The sequence below is a fragment of the Apteryx rowi genome, unplaced genomic scaffold (assembly GCF_003343035.1).
Source record: "Apteryx rowi isolate R43461 unplaced genomic scaffold, aptRow1 scaffold_423, whole genome shotgun sequence".
In the NCBI taxonomy this organism is placed as follows: Eukaryota; Metazoa; Chordata; class Aves; order Apterygiformes; family Apterygidae; genus Apteryx; species Apteryx rowi.
Genome location: NW_020450676.1, coordinates 301,879 through 319,706, shown reverse-complemented (window position 1 = coordinate 319,706; position 17,828 = coordinate 301,879). Strand labels below are relative to the sequence as shown.

At 37.5% G+C, this 17,828-nt stretch overlaps 2 protein-coding genes across 2 annotated transcripts in view; one reads left to right on the top strand and one right to left on the bottom strand.

The window, feature by feature from the left end:
• The window catches only part of LAMB1 (laminin subunit beta 1), a 46,008-nt gene extending 42,546 nt beyond the window's left edge, over nt 1-3,462 (top strand). Inside the window, exon 32 of the mRNA XM_026076038.1 lies at nt 698-3,462. Within this exon, the coding sequence (XP_025931823.1) occupies nt 698-834 (137 nt within the window). The 3' untranslated portion in view covers nt 835-3,462. The remainder of the gene's footprint in view (nt 1-697) is intronic.
• The window catches only part of DLD (dihydrolipoamide dehydrogenase), a 16,371-nt gene continuing 1,731 nt past the window's right edge, over nt 3,189-17,828 (bottom strand). Inside the window, exons 2-15 of the mRNA XM_026076037.1 lie at nt 17,540-17,824; nt 17,359-17,434; nt 16,528-16,607; nt 13,440-13,508; nt 11,025-11,094; nt 10,545-10,645; nt 10,057-10,200; nt 9,800-9,901; nt 8,506-8,696; nt 7,231-7,401; nt 6,628-6,817; nt 6,086-6,223; nt 4,356-4,445; nt 3,189-4,243 (exon numbers count right to left, since the gene is read on the bottom strand). Of these exons, the coding sequence (XP_025931822.1) occupies nt 4,178-4,243; nt 4,356-4,445; nt 6,086-6,223; nt 6,628-6,817; nt 7,231-7,401; nt 8,506-8,696; nt 9,800-9,901; nt 10,057-10,200; nt 10,545-10,645; nt 11,025-11,094; nt 13,440-13,508; nt 16,528-16,607; nt 17,359-17,434; nt 17,540-17,824 (1,773 nt within the window). The 3' untranslated portion in view covers nt 3,189-4,177. The remainder of the gene's footprint in view (nt 4,244-4,355; nt 4,446-6,085; nt 6,224-6,627; nt 6,818-7,230; nt 7,402-8,505; nt 8,697-9,799; nt 9,902-10,056; nt 10,201-10,544; nt 10,646-11,024; nt 11,095-13,439; nt 13,509-16,527; nt 16,608-17,358; nt 17,435-17,539; nt 17,825-17,828) is intronic.

Here is a 17,828-nt window from a genome sequence, read left to right as displayed (position 1 = left end):
GCTCAACAAAGAATTTCTACAAGGAAGGATTAGACAGAATAAAACTACCATGCTTTATGACCAGGCCAACCTATTCAGCAATATTAAAAGCAGTCAACCTCTTGACAGCCTACACAGATCTCCCATCCAAACAATAGTCCCCCCAACCCCACCCCATCCTGGAAAGCACTTAAAACAAAAGGTAATTATGATAGGATGTCCCTTCCAGTTTACATGAATTGAACACTTATAATTGCTAATAAAGTACATTGAAACAGGAGAGGGCAACCTGCTCTTAGCCGCCAGGGAGGAAGCTAAGTTTTCTTTCTGTTTTGCCAGGCCAGGAACCCATTCTTCTTCCCCTTAGCTGCTCTTGCAGTTACAGTGACTCACTAATTAGTCTTGACCACAACAAGCCAAAACCTTTCAGTGTTCTGTAAAAGTCACCATAGAGAATAATGACAATTATTTTCAACATGAATCAAAGAATACTTTGGATTTCCACTTATGGAAAATTACTTCCTTGTTGCTTTATGTCCCAGTATTAAGAAAACAAAAAGGTGCCAGAAATACAAAGGCTTTGTGTTTTTTTTTCCAGTCACACTCTTCCACAATGAAATAAATTTGAACAGTAGTTTATCCATAACAATAATTACTTTACATTTTAATGCATTAAAACACTCGTGATGAAGCTGTTTTTCCCTTCCTTTGCTGACAGACTTGGAGAATACATATGAAAACAACCAAAAAGTTCTGGAAGACAAAGCCAAGCAGTTGGTGGAGCTGGAAGAGACAGTTCGCTCCCTCTTACAGACAATCAGCCAGAAAGTTGCTGTTTATAGCACTTGCTTATAAATAGGGGCAGAAAATGCTTGATGAAATGTGTTCAGGATGGGTTTTTACAAGTATTACACTAGCTCTTTTTTGACATTACACTAAGACCTGATAAAGTGAACAGGTTTGATATTGACTTTAAGTCACAGAACCAAAGACAAGTAATTTTTTGATGTTGAAAATAAACAATACTTTTTTATCACTGTATGTACCTAGTATGACTCATTAACTGCCTTCTTGTTTTCAGTAGCCAAAATGGTAAATCAATTAATCCTTTAGCTTCTGCAAAGTCTTGTTTTTAACCTAGATAGAGAATATCCTAATAAAATCTTGGCTCCAACTATATAATTCAACGTAAGGGCTCCAATTACTGTGAAATACAGGATGATCTCTCAAAACATAGTTAAGAGTGAATAAAGACATACTGTCCTTGGGTTGCTAGCTAGCATTTCCCCCACCTTAATAATCTAAAAGGAATATTTACCCTCTGTGTGATGTCCATTTAGGCTTAACACAAGTTTCATTGCACTGATTATGAAACCCTTGATTTGTGAAGTGGAAACAGAGGACAGCATTGAAGATGTGAGTATGGTTTATATTTAAACACCAAATTTATGTGATTAACCAAGCCTGGAGGCTCAAGCCTCTCTGGAAAAGAAACTACACTGTTTACAGTGCACTTAATGTGAATCAGTTGAGCTGTACATAGGCTTTTCTCAAAGCAGCACAGAGGCTCTCTAAAGACAGCTTGCACTTATCAAAAACACATAAAAGACTAAGTGCAAGAGTACCATCCAGTTGTTCACCATAAGCTACATAAGCTCCAAATTATTTGGAGAACAGTGCCCCTTCAGACAATTACACTGTATTGCACCAATATTCACCAACTACATATGCACAAATTAGCATCCTCCTCAACTGTAACATGCATTTTCATATCCTGACTGCTAACTCAGACCTGAGGAATACAGCTGCATATATACTTTGATCAAGCAGCTGTTTTTGATGTACAGTAAGCTATACTAATGTTAGCAAAAGTTAGTCAGGACAACTATGGCAGAATACAGCACCACCTAAGCAAACTGAGGAACAGTAACTTTAAAAGTTACCCCAAACCACCACAGGTTACAAATGCTACAGCAAAAAAGTCCAACACAGAAACTGACTGCCATATCGGCATCGTACACTGGTTCACTGACAGTATATTTAGCATCTGTTAAAAATACCATCTGCAAACTTTGCAACATCCAGACTTAACTGCTGTCAGACCCCTTATAGGTGGCTCAGTAGCTCCTCTCATTTCTACCTTTACAAGCACTCGTTATACACTTAACTGAAGCACAGAAGGGATAGAGAAGTAACAATCCAAGGCCTTGAATTTTTTTCAAAGTGGCTGGGAGAACATAGTTTCCAGTACAATTTCTGTAGTATTCTTGGTCAAAGGTTTCCAGATTTCATTTGACAAGAGGAAAATGAGATGGGAGAATTTAGAGTTGATTAAACGCAAGGAGGAGCTGTAGTAAGAGTGCCAAAAAGGAAGACTGTCACAATTATTGGGAGTATGGGGCAAGGGGGGAAAAAGCTGTTTTTCAGAGATCAGGTCTTCTATGAAGGACAGCTGGCAAAGCTCCAGATTAACACTCCGTAACATTTACCAGCAAGCAGAAGTGGGCAGATCCATCAGGAGAATCTGGTTTTCCTCCCAGAGTATTACCTCACCTTTGCTTTACCTTCAGCAGCTTCCTACTAACATCTGAAAGCACATCCACCTTAATTCATTTATTCCATCAATTCATGGATATCTCAGGTTATCTCACAGTCTGGTGATAAGCTTAAAGGCCCTAGCTTCCTCCCATCTGCATCTATATTGTACTTAAAACAGTTAAAAAAAATAATAGTTTTTCTGGTTGATTAACTGAAATCTTAAGAAAACGGTAGTGTTGACATACATTTCCATCATTCAATATGGATAATGGATCAATACTTGAATGAGAAGTTCTAAAGAAAAAGAGATGGGAGGATACAACCATCTTGTCTATATGCAAAACCAAGTAGCTGTTAACTTCTTTAATGCACATTTCTCATCCATCATCCACTGGCGTAATGAATAAAGGACATGAACAAGATTTCAGCATGTGTTAAGATTTTGCTGTACAAATCAAGGCAGAGGAGCCAAACAAAGGAATGACATCCCACAAAACAAAATTAAAATGAGCTACTAGAATTTTGCACATTCTCTATGCAAAAGAGGTATTCTTAAGATGCCATTCATTTGAAGACACCATTTTCTTCATTTATCCCATAACCCAGACACTAACAGGAATGTCAGGGCTGGTCAACAAAAATAAAACAAAAAAAAGAAAACCCCAAGATTCTCCAGCCATGTTAAATATTTATTAGTGGAAGGCTACAGACCTTTCACATATTAAGCTCTCTTATTACAGAAGAGATGCAAAGAGAGCATAAAATAGAAAACAGAGGAGAGGAGAGAGGAAAAAGTACGTCTAAATTGTGTGGAGAGCTGACACTGCAGCCCTTACATGTGGAAAGTGCAGAGGAATAACCCTCATGCCACTGGAGTTAACAGCACTGCTTCAATACCCAGTTTCAGCATTTTGAGATTACTTTAAGTTAGGTGGACAATGGAAAAAGTTTCAAAAACAAAAAAGAATATGTAGCAATAAGATTAAATTTTCTTCAGTTCTTCATTTCTCCATCAGCACTTGATTTTTTTCCCCGATGAGTTTTCAATATGAAAACGTGTGGAGAATCACACACAAATGGAATAATTTTCTCTTTTAAAAAAGTTAATATAGTTTTAATCCACCTATATGAGCCCCTCCCATAATCCTAATGCTACTAGATCAAAACAAATTTTTGTACTTACACTTTAGAAGAAACAGGTTAAATACTAAGTTAATCCTTTCACAAGGAAACACCACAATATTATTGTGCGGAAGTGACAGTGGCATTTTAAGTGCCAGCATCCAACTGGTTTAGTCTATCACTACTTCAAATAAGAATACACCAGATATGCTGGACACTTATCCAGAGTTTTGACCAGCACACCTGATTATCTCACACAGCAGCGAAATGTTTGGTTTTGTAAAAAGAGAAGAGAGTTCTTTCAGGCTGTTTTTCTGCAACATTCATAAAGTAAATAAACATGTAATTTTAAGTATTTAATTTACAAGGGACTGGAGAAGTCAACTTGTCCCAAACCCTATTTGGTTAAATATTTGCTGCTTAAAATGAAAAGATTCACTTAATTCAGTCCTAAAATCCTCAGATTTATCCTTCCATAAAAGCCCACAGTCCATTTTCAGACATTTACTATATATGTACAAAGAACTGCTCTTTCATTTTAGAAGTTGATAGCTTTGCCAAAAGATGCTGCTAGGTTTGCTTCCCTGAAGGCTTCTGACACTGTCTGTAGAGAGCAAACACAAACGGTAGAAGTCATTAATATTTACTCTGCACATAATTATAGCATGTCTATGCAACCCCAGTGTTCAATCGTTTGCTCTTTTAAGAAAACTTACTGGATGCGCATGGCAAACTCTGGCTACATCTTCACATGATGCTCCATATTCCATAGCAAGAGCTGCTTCATTAACCATCTCACCAGCGCCCTGAAATTTAACATTATCTGTGATTAGCTTAAATCCCTATGCAGTTGTCCAGGTTCTTCTGAATCACTAACTAGAAAGTATCTGGCTTGTCAATAAACATCTTTTGCTAAAAAGTAGTCATAACTGGCACTTCAGCTGTGTTCTAACATCAGTTATAAGTATTCAAGCTACCTGGCAACTGCTCAAGCCTAGTGTAAGTGTGAAAGATACTAAATCAGAATACTTGGTCTTTGATTAGTGAAGGCTGTCGTGAAAAATGCCCAATTTTTAAACAAGATACTGGTCAGGTAATGCCCACATTCTGATCAAAGCTATTGTAGATTATCATTTCTGGAAAAAAAAACAAAAACAAAAAAAAACCCACCCACAGAACTTTAAATGCCCTCCTGGGAAGTTAAACAGACAATAGTTGCTAAACAAAAGTGTTACTACATCTGCACCATCATTTTTATTAATGTGAGTTGTACCTGAGTATTTACGCAGAAAATATTTCTTTGGGGCATTGAAAATAAAACAGTGAAATCTCCTGTTATTTTCTTACCATTCATATACACAATCATAAGACCTCTCCTCTTCTCTTTACTGATGAAAATTGCTGTCTGTCTCATACTGATAACCCTGAGCTGTGCTCTCTTAAGAGGATGTGGATTTAAATGACTGTCATTGTTAGAGAAAATAACTAGCATAACATCTTGCTATGTATTCCCATTAGAAAGGATTAGTTATTGGATTCAGGAACAAAAAGCCTATCTACCAAAGCACCTGTAACAGAATGTACTTCCAAGTGTTTTTAACTTGTCTCTGACATTTAGTAATGAAAGCTTATATTCAGTTATAGAAGAGAACACTGGTAACCAAAGACTAAAATATCAAGAGTTCCATATTTTCAGTGTACATAATCACTGAATAATAATTCTGAAAGGAATATTACAGTGCTGATCTTCTAGTGCTGACAACGTAACTGTAGGAACAAAATTTCCTTTCCAGCAAAACAGAGAAGTCTCAGTCTTAAGAGTGGTCTTTTGTAAAGAAAACTGCATACAAAGATGTATGGAAGTGTTCCTGAATACATCTTTAGGAAGAAAAGAGTACTCAACAGATAAGATGGGGGGGGGGGGGGGGGGGAAAAGGGAGAGATTAGGGTCTAAGATACAAACTCTGACCTGTGCAGAGGAAAGTGATCCTCTTCCCAAACAGAGTTTTCTGGTTTGAAGCCTTTACAAGGAATTTTTCAGAGTTCCATAAGCTACTGATGTAAGATTTGGTGACTGCAGCACAAGGTACCAACTCTGCTGAAGTCTAAAGTTCAGAAAAATCTAAAGAGCCACAATACTTTCTGCTTGTTCTTTTGAGTATTTGGCAGTATTCATAAAGAACAACCAGTCAGAGTACTGAACCACTTCAGCACTTCTGAGCAAAAAACATAGCTGAGTCCAACTCCAAACTAACAGAAAAATGGGAGGAGAACACGACTGCAGAAGAGAACAGTACAGGAAAGTGACTTTGGGAGACTCAAGCCTTCCTTCTTTTTATAAGCACCTCTTTTTCTCCTAACCTGGTAACTATTTTGCAACTGCGTAATACTAAATAAATCAAAAACCTGACAAGACAAAGAGAGTAGCACTGTTTACAATACTTACTGCGCCTAAAATGTGAGCGCCCAACATCCTGTCTGTTGATTTTTGACTAAGTATCTTCACCATGCCATCTGTGTCAGCATTTGTCTTTGCTCTACTGTTAGCAGCAAATGGAAACTTCCCAATTTTGTATTCTGTCCCCTACAAAACAGATGTGTTACTGACATTCAGTTAATTAATGACCTGAAAGATCAACAGGAATTATGTAACCATGTGGACAGCTGGATAAGTATAAAAATAAAAAATTAATTCATAAAAAGAAGAACTAAGAGGGATATAAAAAGGAATAATCAGAAAAGGGACAATACTAACTTTACAAAACAGAAGTCATTAAAGAGGACTGCGATCCTTGTGAGAGTGGCCTGGAGGAGAGAGACTCGTGTCTTAAGAACCATTCAATCATTCACCCTACACAACAAATTCAGAATGAGAAATTTTCCTAGAAAACTTAAGATAAATAACCAGATGAATAACCACTACTAGACTATTGAAACTATGTTCTTGATGGCAAACTAGTTTCTTTCGAGAAGAAAGAAAAGCAGTACCTCTTCTTTCAGCTGTTCTTCTGATTTGCCAACCCAGGCCACTTCAGGGTGAGTGTATATCACGGAGGGTACGCAGTTATAATCGATGTGAACTGCTCCCCCAGCCATCCCCTCCACACAGAGAATGCCTTCATCCTCAGCTTTGTGCGCCAGCATAGGTCCAGCAACTACATCACCAATAGCATAGATGCTATCAGACCAATGAAACAGAACAAAACACTGTTTAAATATGTCCTAGCACCACTAGTCTACCTTTTATGTAAGGGTCAGTTTAAAATGTATTACTTAAAACAGAAAACTAATAAAATTAAAGTAATATATTTCAGAAGACATACGGAGAGTATAAAGGGACAGTTTTCACCAAATGACCACATTCCAAAAAGTACCACTAACATAAAATACGCACAGTAACTTTTAAGTTATAAAACTTTCAAGGTTGACTAAATATCTTTATTTGCTGAAATAAATAGACGTTTTGAGTTTTCCTTTTCTACAGAAAACTATATTCAATAATTAAAAATGAAAAAAATGTTTTTTGTAGATTAATTTTTTTTTAGAGTTCTACTTAAAAAAAAGCAGAAAATAATATTTGATATTACTTACTTTGGAATTTTGGTTTGGAATCTGTTATTGACTGGGATTCTGCCCTTCTTATCAAGTTCAATTCCAATATCTTCAAGACCTAGATTTTTTGTGAAAGGACGTCTACCAATGCAAACTAGGAGCACATCACAAGTTATTACTTCTGCCTTGCCACCAGCAGCAGCTTCAACACTACAGAAAAATAAGGAACAAAAGTGTTAAGCTGTAAGCTTTCAGTGTTATGCTTCTCTGACAAGCAATCAGTATGATCCAGATGGTGACCTACTGGCTGAATCTGGCACCCACACCACTTACCTTCAGTCTGCCCCCCGCTCCCTTCTTCCCTGCAGGAGTTGAGGTGTGAAAGAGGGAGAAAGGGACAATAACTGCTCCTACGTTTGTTAGTAACTCTGTTTTTACATCCAGAAACTCAGGCTACATATCCATTAGCAATTAGCATGGCCTGATAGGAGCAAATCTGTAGAGCAAAGTGTCTTGGTGCTGAGTACTCAACATCCAAACTATATGTCTTTTGGGGACAGAAGGGTGGGATGCGCAAGCTCGCTTTTGGCCTAAGAACTGACCACCTGTTTGCAGTTGCCATGCGTTAGGTGCATTCCTCAAGTGCATCTTCTGGTTTAACTGCATCCAAAACAAATTTGGTTCATATGCTGAGAGCACAGGAGTGAACCAAAGCATGGTGAGGATAATTAGGAAACTTGCTTCAAAAGCATACTCCTGAACCAAAATGAAATACTAAATGCAGACACAGGCTACACGACACCCAGCCAGCATCAGCCTAGTACATATGAGGCCCAAATCTACGACTTTTACAACAGTGAAAGACAGACTATCCTGAGGTATGGAGACAGAGAAACTAAAATTGATCATGTTAAGACCCCAGTGAATTAACAAACCACTTAAACCTACTGTTAGTAACGTTAAGTATTTTCTCAAAATTCCAAGTACAATTTATGTAAACAGCCCGCACACAGAATACATCAACAAGCAAAAGAACAGAAGTAGTGTACAGGCATGGACTTTTACAAAGCAAATTTGCTTTGTATGTTTCTACATTAGCTGTTCACATACAAGCCTCCAGAAGGTTTGAGTTTTGTCATTAAAAGACACTCCAGGGTAGTTTCATTTACTTTTGCTCTGAAGCAATCAAATCCCTATCACACTTACTTGGAGACAAGGACATAACTGGAGATATATCAGACTACTTTTAAATAGGTTTCAAGGGATGGGTGGAGGGATATATAGCATTCCTTTAGTTTGATGTAAAACACTTACGCTACATCAATTTTTCCATCTGGCTTCTTGGTAGCACCAGTAACTTTGGTGTTTAGTTTAAACTTAAGTCCCTGTTTCTGAAGAATACGTTGGAAGTTTTTAGAGATCTCCATGTCGATTCCCATTCCACCAACATGGCCCATGAACTCAACAGCTGTCACATCTGCACCAAGGCGCTGCCAAACTGAACCCTGCAGTCACAACAATATACTTGAAGAAGAGTTTTTGAAAGGAAAACTTGAGGCTTCTTTACTTAACATTTACCACTTAGCTCGTAAACTCTGCAGAAGAGGGGCAACATACAACAGCAAACTGTTCAGTTTTACAAACACTACAGAGTAGACAAAATACGTTCCCTCCCACCAGCCTTTCACAGCTAACAAAGTAATTAAATATAAAATAGGTATCTTTTAGGTTATAGGTATATAAAAGTTCAAAATCGAAAATCTGAGTGTAGCTCAGAAAGCCCAAAGGAAGTTATTTGTGGTGGTCTAATATTACTGCAAGCTAAATTGAAACAATGTTATGTTAGGGAAATTATTTATGCAATAAAAGAAGTATATAACTACTGCTACTTCTGTATGCATTTATAAATACAGCCACTAACAGCAGCTTCTGAAACAAAAATCCTATGCACCCACTTACCTCAAGTTACCCACATCCATCCAACACAGTATTTCACTCTGCTTACTTTTTCCCTCCTTTATGGTCAGCAGGCCAAGTGACCACTAAGCAGATATGTAAATTTTCAAGCAGTTGAAAGACCAACAAATATACGCTGTTCTTCAACCAGGTAAGTACAAGGCAAAAGGAGTCAGACCAAAATGAACTACAAAGTCTCCACTCCTTTGGTTATTAGATATAACGGGTGCAATCACATCACATCAAAACTTTCAGGGATTAACTGGTATATAACACAAGAATTTAATATGGCCTAAAATGAATTTTCCTTAAAAAAAAAAAAAAAAAAAGGAAGTTCTCTTATCTACATATACATCAGATACAAACCTCAGTGAAAGTCAACCCCCCAAAACCAGTATAGGATGGCCTTATCCTATATGTTCCTCTCTTATTTCTCTACTTGGCTAACTAGCTGCAGGAATACTTATCCTACAACACCTATCCCACATTTTCAGGTAGAAAAGGGAGCCAGCAGGCTACAACATCTGAATATTTTCATTACAAAATCCCTCAAACAAACAGCTTTTTGTTAAGTGCTAAAAAAACAATCAAAAATTAAAAAAAAAAGTGTTTCTTTATAAATTAAAGATCAAGTGTTTAAAAGTCCTCTCACCAGTTCCACACCAATGACTCCTGCACCAATGACAACCATCTTTTCAGGAACTTTTTTTAGTGATAGTGCACCAGTAGATGATACAATATTATCTTCATCAATCTAATGACAGACAAAGAAATCCACAAAGGGAGATTTACAGTCTCTTCTATATACTGCATATAAAACTCACAGAAGGTGAAAAATAATCAGATGCAAAATATTATTACACGTTAAGTGTGCTGAAAATCAGAACCACTAAGATTCCTAATACGTACAGTAATTCCAGGGAAGGGAGCAACTTCGGAACCTGTAGCTATAAGGATGTTCTTTGTATTGATAACTTGTGTGCTGCCATCTTCTTTGGTTGCAGTGACTTGGTTTTTGCCAGTTATTTTTCCAAACCCAGAAACATGTACAACCTTTATTAATCAAAACACAGTAAATTCAGATTCAATTTAAGTAAGGTACTCTATATTTAATCTGAATCTCACTAATGCTCTAGAGAAGCTCATATTTTCTGCTAACACTAACTTTTGCATCGCTATCTGGTACAAATTACAAAGTAATTTGATACTGTTCTCTTTTAAGTAGATTTAAGAACAAACTGAACTGTTCATTTAAAATATCCTAGAAGTGAAGCATTCAGACTCTGCCATTGCCGAGTCGGTCACTCAAATTTACGTAACAAGAATGTGACAGTGTATAAAGCATGAAACTTGGATCAGAAAAATCAGATATACCTCAGTATGCAACCCAAACTAACCTTGTTTTGTTTAAATAAATGAGCAATTCCACCCGTTAAGGCCTTCACTGCACCACTCTTCTGTTCCATCATCTTCTCTAGATTCAAACGCATTCCTGTAACTAAGGTTTAAAAAAAAAAAAAAAAGCACCCATATGAAGCATTTCAGTGTTTTTACTTACAGGACACAACACAAAAACAAGTAACAGCTCTGACAGAAAGATGTGTTGCATGGCTCTATTAAATGCTAATGGTAACATTCAACAACTGATACGTTAAAAAGCAGTATTACACTCTTCCAATATTCCTTATCTATCTAGGATTCAAGGAGTACCTACACATCCCTAGCCTTCCAGTTGTCAGACAAGAGATTATTTTTAAGTCTGTGAAGTTTTCTGACCAACTCTTCTAGAAGTAGAATAGTCAGATTTGAACTATAACATTTGTTGATAGAGACCACTGACATCAAACAAGTACTGACAGTTTGCTCTACACACTCACTTTCAATTCCTCTATTAGCAAAATCTTTTCCATGGGCCAAATGATACAGATGTGAGTTGTTCAGCAAGGCCTAAAATACACAAAGAAAATAAAACGTGAATTGGGACATATTTGCAATTGAATTCATTATTACCACCAGTAAAAAATTTTAAGGTTATTTGCAAAACGTTTTCACTATTAAGGAAGTTTGACAGACATATTTAAAAAGGTATATTTCAGCCACAACAATTGTACGCAGTAGATTTTGAGTGTTTTATAGAACAGTTATATATTTAACATACAAAAAGAGCGAACAGTTAAATTCACATCTATCTTTTTTCACTCATTTCACCAGAGAGACCGGAAATTAATCCACCGAGATTAAAAAAAATAGGAACAGACTTTCAGTAGAGAAAAGAAAGATGACTGACTCACAGCAGACTTGCAGGAGAATTTCCAAATTACCTCAGACAAGAGATTAATTGTCAAAAAGAACAAGAGGCTACAGAAAAACTGGATGGGGAAAATCTATACTGAAATCTCTTGAAATTTTAGTGTAGACATTTGAGTTAAATTTTATAGCTGAGTTATTGTGCTAAAGTTACTGCAACTGCACAATTAGTTGAGCTGGAGCTAGATAGCTTAGAGCTAATGCAGGTCATTGGTTATTCACAATTTAAAAATAAAACTAGAACAGTCCTTTGACAAGAACGCTTATAAACCAGCAGTGTGAAATGCAAAACCATGTTTTGTCCTTCATTGTACTTCCAAGAAGCAAAACAGTAGAAGTATACACAGATTGAAATCTAAAGCATGCACTATAATAAACTCAAACAACATTTTGAGCATTTGGAGATAGCTGCCTTCTGTATGCACACGACTAAAATTAATATTGTCAGATTAAGATAATTACATTTTTGTGAATAAGTCTTAGCAAGTCTCACTCTTAAAATTAATTTGCTCATTTTACACAACCACCACAATTTTGAAACTACAACAACCAAAACATTATGTGAACACCCAACCACAGCGTTAGATGTCAGTAATTACAAAGAAAAAAAATCCATGCCTGATGTACTATCCTGAGTGGCATTTTGGAAAGGCATGAACAAATAATTTTATATTGTGTCTGCGTATACAGACTACACACCCACTTCTTAAGAAGTCTTCTGCCATTCAAAAATAAATTCTGGATAGCATCCAAGTCTAGCCATAGGTTCAAAAGCATTTTCCTAAGAAACTTCACAGGATTAACAAAAAACCCCAAAGTTTCACTTAAAAAGGACAAGCTACTTAAGTAGATCCCAAAAGAGTTGCAACTTTTAAAGTAACACTGTGCTGATCTACACCTAATTTTTCAATTTTTCCTCATTATAGAAAGATATTCTGAGCTTAATTAGAGCTATTACTCACATATTTAGGCAAATTAATATATCTTTTTTAAATTTTGTATTTATACTGTATTTCCTCCTCTGATGGTAATGGAACCTCTCTGAGCAGACACACTAACGTTCAAGAAAACAGAAGAGTTCAAAATTTTCATTGAGATAATCCAGATCTGCATCTGCAAGTATTACATGACAGCAACACTTTAGAAGTCCAGTGTGGTGAGCAAAGTAAGAAAATAACCATTAGAGTAAGACAGTTATTTTTGAATGCACTTTGCAGTGAAACAAACAGTGAGGATAAGGTTTCAAAACAAGCACCATACTTGATCAGAGCTTGACAATCTGGAGGAGGAACTGTTTATATACAGCATTCCCTACTGCACAAAGCAACAGCACACAGCTTCAGAACGCTTATCCGCTCTCTGGTGTAATTCCAGCTTCCATAGCCTTGCATTATTCCATTAAGACAAAGGCAAGGTGACAATCATAGAACCATCAACATAGTTCCAGGAAGACAGACAGATAAAAAGATAAGAACTCTCAGACATTCAGGGGTTCTTGACATTCAGTCTGTTCCTGCAGAGTTTCATTCTGATAGCACACCAACAGCTTTGTAAATCCAAACTCCCACTTAAATTTTTAAAGGATCACAGCACAAAGCAACACCACATTATAGTTAAAATCAGGAGCAAACAAAAACAAAAAAGTACCTAAATAAGGAACTTGGTCAGAGCAACAAGTTTATTATTAGGGGAAAAAAGCAAACACTGTCTTCAAGCATTTTGGTGGAATGCAAAACAGCTTCCTAAGAACTGGCGAAGTCCAGAGGCTTGTTGTCTCAACTAGGTGGTTTTTGAAAGAGTAGTCCAACTGCAAGATGAAGACACCTATAATGCTGGGTTTTGGGGGTTTTTTGGAAAGTAAAAAGTACTACCTTTTTCATTCTAATCCCAGTAGCAAAGAGTTACCTTGAAAAAAGATTAAAGTTTTTCAAGTGATGCACATAACTATTGTTTTTATGAAGTTATGAGAAACTAGGTACACTTACCTTGGAAGGAATACATCCAACATTCAAACAGGTTCCACCTAATGTCTCATTTTTCTCTACACAGACAGTCTGAGGGAATGACAAAGACATTTATATAGTAATTCTTCCTCTAAGAGTGTCTTATGATTTTCATTCGTAGATTTAATTTGTGGCTCAGATTTCCCCTACTTCAATTGTTTAATCTAAAACACAAAAATGGCTCTTTGAAGCAACATTCATTACCAGAACAGAGCCACGTTCCCCATTAACACCATGTACACTTTCATACAAATTCAAGTGCTGTTCCCCAACTTCAAAAATCCACAAAGTTGTTTCAATTAAATACAACATTCAGTTTCTTGAAAGATGATCCCCTTACAATTCAAAAAACAAACCACAAAAAGGGAAAAATGCAAATCATGATAAGATTCCTAAAAACAAATAATCACAAAAAAACAGAGAAATGGACCAGTACAAGTTAAAATCTTAATAAGTAATCTTCTCTTAATAATAATAAAACAACAAAAACACAAAAACAAAACTCCAAAACACCCAACCACAAATAACATTCCATTCTCTAAACATGCTATCCTGCAAGACTCATTTCTGTAAAGTTGTGCCAATACGTTTAAAGAAAAATTCAAGTAAAGCAGAGCCAAGCAATAATAAGGTCAAAAGCAAAAGGGATGGAAAATATTTCATGACCGTCCCACCAACTTGCTAACATCAAAGTGGGCAAAGGAAAAAATGAGGAACAAACCTCAAGTAAAACCAGATCATTTAGGGGAAGAAGGGAATAGCATGGTAAACCCTTTGCACAAGGGCAAAAGAACTGCCCTCTCCTCTTTTGCAAGGGTTGTGCATGCTCAAAATAAGAGTTCCCTGGTTTACAGCCATTTACATTCGAGTCTGCTGTTAAGTGACTACCCCAGATGAAAGCCTTCCACCATTTCTTTAAATTGCTGCTTTTCTGCTAAAGCAGAGGTGATGATAACAGGAAGAGCAGCATTCACCATATCAAACCAGAAAAAACACACTGAGACATCTTGATCCCCTATTCATCCTTCCTCCTGTTTTGAGTACATGAATGCATGAAAAATGATCCAAGGGCTTTAAAAGCTGCACTATGGATCAAACAGCACCAGACAGCTCCTACCTTTACCTGATGAGGAGGTTCTGCCTCACCCACTTTCCACTTCACCCATAAGGCTAACTAAAATTGCTGAGAAGCCAACGCCCAGAGGATGCTGCTGGCATCCCATGGGATGCTGCGGTGGTGATGCAAGGTCTTAACAGGGACTGGGCTTGTGCTAACACAGGTAGCACTAAAATTCAGCAGAGTTCAGTAGAGCACACTCAGGTTTTTAACTTGGATGAGTAACTATAGAGTCTATCCTTTTGCCAGTCTCACAAAAGCATCTCATTAGATATTAAAAGATAGTAAAAACATTATTCATGCTTCTTCAATGCTACAGGTGACACACAGAAGCATATCCAAATATTTTGCCCACTCTAACTGGCTGTAAAACAGTGTAACAAAATTATTGTTTGCCATGACAAAAACCAAAACTCCAGACACTTCTTTCCCTCCTTATATAAGGCATCCTATTGTTGGTCAGAGATACGAAGCACTTAAGGAAAGTATTGCTCCAAGAGAAGCGGGCATATAGCCATAAAAAGATGCTTCGGAAGAGATGAGCATAAACTAATATGGCTGACAGCCTCTATTAAAAACTTTTTTCAGGTACTTAATAGCTCAGAGACAGGAAATATCTAAAAACAAGAATATTTATTTATTAAAGGGAAAAAAATTTCCACAAACAAGGATAAAGACAACTCAGTTATCTGCACTAGGTCACAGGCAGATGTGAAGTTCTTAATGCAAACCCAAATATTTAATGTTTTGGTGAAGTTACACAGAGGCATCACTGAAACTCAGGTGTTGTTCATTGGAATAATAACTAATGAGGGAGACAACATTTAGAATTACAGAAAAGTTTAGGTTGAATGGACCTCCTCTGCAGGTCATCTAATACAGCTTGCTGCTCCAAGCAGTTAACTTCTAAGCTGGATCAGTTTGCTCAGGGCCTTATACAGACACATTCTGAAAATCTCCACGGATGGAGATTATACAGTCTCGGGGCCCCTGTTCCAGTGTTTAACTCTGGAACTCCGGTCATAAACAGTAGCTCCTGTCCTAATCAGGTTTTCTAATTAACTCATTTTTGTCATAAAGTTCAGCTGTCATACTTCAGAAGCATTGGGACACATCAGCCAGTGGAAACGTGCTCAAGTCTGCTGGCACTGCCTTCTCATATTTCAAAATAATTAAGAAAAAAAATAATAATGCCAAGTGCCAAGAGATTAGGCCAGTCTCATATTAACAAGTAAAAAAAAAAAAAAAACCCTGCTGAAATCACTCAGTATCTCCATAAATTTAGAAAATCTGCAATGCATTATGCAGTTCTCCTATGATACTCATCTCAATGACACATCATTAGTACAGATCAGATAAAGCTGCCTCTTTCAGAGAGGATTCAAAGACAACAGAAGAAAAAAAACAGATGAGCATAAGTAAATTTAAATGCTACAGTATTTCTATAGACATATTTTCACCTCTAAAATTCTCACATGGCAATGTAATTCCCCTGCTCACATCCAAAAAGTATGTCAGCTGAATATTGTTTTTTCATTTGAGTTCCCTCAGTCTGTTTTTCAGAACTTCGCAGTAGTTTTATTATCAGCTTTTTTGTCACTGTCTCTATTTTTTTGCCTTGCCTTTTTCCTTCCTAGCATTCTCCCCCCTGTTCCCCAAGAGCATAAACCCTCCCCAACTACCCCTTCCAGTCACTATTCAAAAGCAAGCTAACCTGAGAAGCTTCGCCACCTGCCTAGCATGGGTATATATAGCAATACCTTCACTCCTCTATTTCAATTTCTTCATAATCTGGGTAAGTAAGGTAACTTTACAGGTTTACAGGTATGTCAACAGCATCTGGTGATCCAAGATGTGACAGAAGAATTTCAGTTTTTCAGTATCACACAACACCTTCCAAGTTCACCTGGATGAATATTCTGCTATTTCAGTAACTGAAAGGTCTCATCTTACCTTAAATCCAAGCTGAGCTGCTTTGATAGCAGCAACATACCCTCCAGGACCAGATCCAATAACGGTGACATCAGCATCAACTGAAACAAGAGAAAGTTTGAGTTATTTGTTTCAGCAATTAAAATTTTATTGCAGGAATATCAGTCTATCATTTTTGAGATAACTATCAAAAAAAGAGAAAGCGAAAAGAGAAACAGCTTGTAAAAATGATGCAACTTAATAAAGTTTAGATACATAAATTACATTTCACATTGGAGAGTATCCTTCTGGACAAAAAGAAAAGTTGCCTGGAAGTATTCACTCTGCAAGTAAAAATAACCACTTTTATATTTTACCAGGAAAATTATGTAAAATCAAATGAAGAAACTGAAGACCCACCCCTCTTCCCATAAATCCTGTAAGAATTTGACATAAGGTGTTTTGACAGTTTCAACTTTTTCAACATGTTTTCTACTAATATTTAGTGTAAAGATAAATGCTCACTGAGTGCCACAGACTCACTAGTTTATAATGGAGAAAATAGGGTGGAAATGGATAACTATGTAAGCTCTATTGATTATGAATGCAGCAGAAGCTACGAACTTTGTACCTAACTCATTTCTTGCAACCACAATCTCCTTTGGCATATGAATTACCACTACTCTTCTTGTGTTACATAAAGTTTAACTTCTATTTATAGTTTGAGGTAGATAGCAAATATAACAGATAAGCCACTATTTCTGATCTAAGAACCCAGTGCTGAAACAAGTTCCACTGTCACCTGGTAGACCAACTCCTCGGTTTGAAACACTGCTTTGCGGCCTCAAAGAAATTTTTCGAACAACGGGTTACCTTGATCGGCATAGGTCCTTTGCGACACTGCACAAACTCCCTGCAGGCCGTGATGAATTCGATCAAAATGGCTTCTCTAGAAATGGGGAGAAAACACACAATTTTAGAAGCTGAAGTTTTCCTCCAGGAAAGTAAACATTCAGTGACACTGGACGACCAGTTACAGTCAGGAATTACCCACAAGAGGAACAGCGGGACTGGGTGGGCAGCGACAAGGAGCAGCAGCAGCTCTGCTGCCCACCTGCGCTGCAGCCCGAACCAGCCACGGCAGCCGCTCCCGCGCCAGCCCCGCGGCCTGCGCAAGCTCTCCTCCCCTCACCGCGGGGCTCTCGAACGCCTTATCGGCACGAGCGAGGCCAGACGAGGAGCCGACGAAGAGCCCTGCTGGCCCGTCTCCCCTCGGGGCGTTTCTGGAGGCGAGAGCCCGGCTCGCCGAGCGGCGGCGCGCCCCGTGGCCGCAGGCCCGCTGC